The 4,525-nt window shown below is 42.7% G+C and overlaps 1 protein-coding gene across 3 annotated transcripts in view; it reads left to right on the top strand.

The window, feature by feature from the left end:
- The window catches only part of TM7SF3 (transmembrane 7 superfamily member 3), a 60,130-nt gene continuing 55,605 nt past the window's right edge, over positions 1–4,525 (top strand). For all 3 annotated transcript variants that reach the window (XM_017864493.1, XM_017864494.1, XM_017864492.1), the window contains exon 1: positions 1–300. In XM_017864493.1, the coding sequence (XP_017719982.1) occupies positions 210–300 (91 nt within the window). In that variant the 5' untranslated portion in view covers positions 1–209. The remainder of the gene's footprint in view (positions 301–4,525) is intronic.

Genomic DNA, 4,525 nt, shown 5'->3' with positions numbered 1-4,525 from the left:
GGAAGAGGAAACCTCTCGCTGGCGCTAGGAGTGCGGCGGGGCGCGCGCCGGCGGCTGCGGAGCTGGCAGGTGCTAGGCGTCTGCACCTGGCAGGCGATGGCGCCCGGTGCGGGCGCCCCGGGATAGCGCGGGCGAGGCTGCAGGGCCCCGGCGCGCACGCCCGCACCCGTCCCCGGCCCTGGCGTGGGCCCAGCCCGGCCCAGGCAGCAATGGGGCTCCTGCAGCTGCTGGTTGTAGCGGTGCTGGCATCCGAACGCCGGGTGGCGGGTGCAGCCGAGGTCTTCGGGAACTCCAGCGAGGGTAAGGTCGGGGCACCTGGCTTCTGCATCCCAAAGTTGCTTTTGCATTTCTTGCAAGGTCAAAATCCGCCCGGGGTCTGTCAGCCTAGCAGGGCGATGGTGCTGGGGGCGTTGGTACTTGCCGGGTGGTGAGTCCAGAACGGGCACGAATGGTGTTTCCTGCAGTGGAAACACGCATGGCTAAGGAGGCCTTATTATTAACCTCCTCATTTAGCGGAGAAAATGGGAAGAGACAAATAATTCTCTTTCTTTTAATGCAGTATTATCTCCCTTAGGGAGCAGCCATGTTTGTGGCTTTAACTTACTAAAGCGCCTCTTTGCTCCCCAGTAGACTGAGCTTCTGGACAGCAACACTTGGGGTGGAACTAGGGGCTTAATGACTGGTGGCTCTCAAGCTGCATGGAACTTTTACACCCCCCAAATCTAGAGGCTTTTCAAATTGGTTATGTTCTACAGAGTTTGAGAGGAAAAATGAATCCAGAATGGGGCTTTATTTATTTTTAAAGAGCCTTTACCATCTAATTTATTAATACCATCTGGAGACATGAAAACATTCCATACTCACAATGAGAAATAAAGGACTTTCTGAATTACAGATACGTAGACATGCAGATAATGTACACCCTCAATTCTACAGGTTCAGCCACAGATGAAAAATAAACACAGGAACACAAAAGTTTGCCAGTCCAGGTATCAGAGTTGTTCTCCTTACTTGAGGGCAAGAAATTTCTAATCGATTTGACCTCAAAAAAGACAAGTGGACAAAAACTGTGTTCTCTGTTGTCTCATATCCCACAGGAAATAGGTCTCTATGAGTTTACAATTCATTTACAAAATTCTCAATCATTGCAGGTACCAACAGGAAATAACTTGTCATCCGTAAATGAACTGTAAAAAGTAACAATTTAATAGAGAGTAAAACTAAAATGAGAAAAACAGGAATCAACGAAGTTCTCTTGCCACTTCAAGTTCACCTGTGGGAGCCAAGAAGAAACATGCCTGGACTTGGCTCCCTATGAGTACACCATTTTTGATGATTTCAGGTGCCTTTTTTTTTTTTTAGCTGGAGTCTCGCTCTATCGCCCAGGCTGGAGTGCAGTGGCATGACCTTGGCTGACTGCAACCTCCGCCTCCTGGCTTCAAGCGATTCTCCTGCCTCAGCCTCCCTGGGTAGCTGCGATTACAGGTGCCTGCCACCACACCCAGCTAATTTTTCTATTTTTAGTACAAACGGGGTTTCACCATGTGTGCAGTCTGGTCTCGAACTACTGACCTCGTAATCTGCCCGCCTTGGTCTCCCAGAGTGCTGGGATTACAGGCGTGAGACACCGCGCCCGGCCGATTTCAGGTGACTCTTGCTCATCTCAGTGAGAACTCAGAATGGAATGTTAGATTGTAGGTCTTGTGCTTGGTGAATGAGTTTGGGCAACAGCTCATGGTTTGTTAATATAAAATGTAAAAGGCACTAGTTGTGCCAGGCAGATCATCATGTGCTTTTCCATGAAATTAAGTGCATTCTGTTTTGTTTTGAGGTTTATAGACTAGTTGCAGTTCTGAAACATAATATTTTCTGAATAATGTGATTGTGTTCCTATGCACTTATATTTGAGAAGCCCTTGTGCAAACTGAATTCTAGGATCTTTGTATAGGACTGAGGCCAAAGTTGAAAAGGGCAATTTTTTTTTTTTTTTTTTTTTTTGCAGAAAAACCTTGCTTATAATAGAGCACTAACATTCCCTGTGTATAGTGTGTGCCAGGTGCTTTCCATGTGCAGTGTTATTTAATCCCCACCACCCTACAATATAATGATCTTCCTCACTTATCAGAGGAACAAATGAACAACTGCTAGGGTTACAGATGGGACTTGAACCCAGGTTCAAGTCCTGCAAATTTCATAGTCCTTCCACTTCAGTAAAGCTGCCTTCCAATAAGAATGTCTTACATGGCATGGTGCTTTGTACTTAATCCTTCTGTGAATCCTCATTCTTCAAAATAGCTTTATGATGGAGGTAGAAGAGATGCTATCTCCATTTTAACAGGTGAAGAATTTGAGATATTAGAGTTTTAGTTGATCGAGGCCAGCCCCTGAGTCAGAAGAGCAGGCATCCAGACCTTTTTCTTTCTAGTTGGTGTTTTAGTATTTCATACCTAGAAATTTTTATACAAAAGTTAAAAAATATGAATAAGTTGAGAAATTAATATTTTTTCAAACACTGTTTTTTGCCTCTTTGCTATGATTAATAGCACTGATATTCCTCAACATTATTCTTTTTGCCTTGCATTGGTATTGTCATTCTGTGCAAAAGAGGGACAATGTGGGGACTTAACTGCTGAGTGATAATAAAAGCTGATATTCTCCACATCCATCAGATAAAAATCAGTATGGAAAGGTAGAAGGATGTAGTTCAGGATTTGCATAATCTTCCTAGAAAATGGCTGGATTGATGTTTGATGATGATGATTCTGATAACCATACAAACTGAAGAAATTGAGCATCTACTGTAATTTAGGAGGATTTACCCATCTTTGGCAGGATGAGCTAACTTGCATGACTTCGGTAGTGGCCTAAATGCTAAATAAATCTTGGAACGTGGCAGATGGAGTTCCTAGAATGTCTGAGGAGGGTGCGACCAGTGGGCACATGAGATGGATCATACTTTTAAGCAGTTTTTCCTTCTCTTGGAGTTCCAGTTCACTGCTGCCTTTAACATCTTTCATTTGTTTAGATTCATATCCAGTAACTCCTCTGGAATTTCATAGTAATTGGACTTGAGCACAGCATCATTTGGGCCTTGCAGTCTTCGTGCTATTGATGGTGCTTTACCAAGGTAGCAGGCCATTTGTGGTTAGTTGCAAGTGCTGTCTTTCTCTAAAAAGTGTATGAAGCTAATATGTTTATTTTTGTGTTTCCTTTCAACCTTTAGGGCTGTTGAACATTTGTAAGAAGATAACAATGAGAAATTGGGAGGGGCAGTTGACAGCTGACCAACTCAAGTAGCTGAACTGTTTTTGTTTTTAATCTGAAGAGAATTATGAAGACTAGGCTATGACAGATTTCTCTTAGAATTTGGCTGTTGTATTGAAGCACAAACAGTGGAAGTAAATTTTAGTAAAATAGTAAAAGGAGGAGTTGGAAATTTTATGGTTGCCAGATTAGGATCTGATTCGGAAAGAAAAGGAAAAGGTTAGGATTGGGCAGCACTTTTAAAGTGGAATTATTGGAAAGAAAAGTGATTCTGAGTAAGAATGGAAGATGGGTGTGAAAATTGTTTCAAGTCCCTTCTGTCGGTCAGATGACAAAAAAAGCCACTTCTTTTTAGAGGAAAGCTAGTGGAAGTGCCCGAACTTGATATTAGCCATTTGCTTTGTAATATCTTTTGATGTACTGTCTTTTTTCCTCCTACTCTCCAAGTCATAAGATCTAATTATGCCTCATAAAATGCTTCTAATAAATCCTTTTCCATATGCTTTAGAGGTGAAGTTAAATTCCTGTTAGCTTCTTCAGGATATCTTTTGGATATGTGTCTTCTTTTGCTAAATCTGTTTTATGAACAGAAATTGTATGAGTTTCTAACAGACTGAGCTGTTTAAGTTGCCTTGACTTTCAGTATCTTTTGTTGTCACTCTGTGGAAGTCTCTTTCTCAACGTAATGCTTATGTTGTGCCTGGAATTTCTGTGACTGCCCTGTACATGTTAGTCCCTTTCTTCCCGCTAATTTATTTGTAGGGCTGCTTTGGGTGCCTGATTCTCTTTCTTTCTTTCCTTTTCTTTTTCTTTTTTTATTATTATACTTTAAGTTCTAGGGTACATGTGCACAACGTGCAAGTTTGTTACATATGTATACTTGTGCCGTGTTGGTGTGCTGCACCCATCAACTCGTCAGCACCCATCAACTCGTCATTTACATCAGGTATAACTCCAAATGCCATCCCTCCCCCTACCCCCTCCCTGGTGTGTGATGTTTCCCTTCCAGAGTCCAAGTGATCTCATTGTTCAGTTCCCACCTCTGAGTGAGAACACGCGGCGTTTGGTTTTCTGTTCTTGCGATAGTTTGCTGAGAATGATGGTTTCCAGCTGCATCCATGTCCCTACAAAGGACTCAAACTCATCCTTTTTTATGGCTGCATAGTATTCCATGGTGTATATGTGCCACATTTTCTTAATCCAGTCTGTCACAGATGGACATTTGGGTTGATTCCAAGTCTTTGCTATTGTGAATAGTGCT

The sequence above is a fragment of the Rhinopithecus bieti genome, unplaced genomic scaffold (assembly GCF_001698545.2).
Source record: "Rhinopithecus bieti isolate Rb0 unplaced genomic scaffold, ASM169854v2 scaffold_72161, whole genome shotgun sequence".
Taxonomy (NCBI): domain Eukaryota; kingdom Metazoa; phylum Chordata; class Mammalia; order Primates; family Cercopithecidae; genus Rhinopithecus; species Rhinopithecus bieti.
This window is presented reverse-complemented; position numbering and strand designations above follow the sequence as displayed.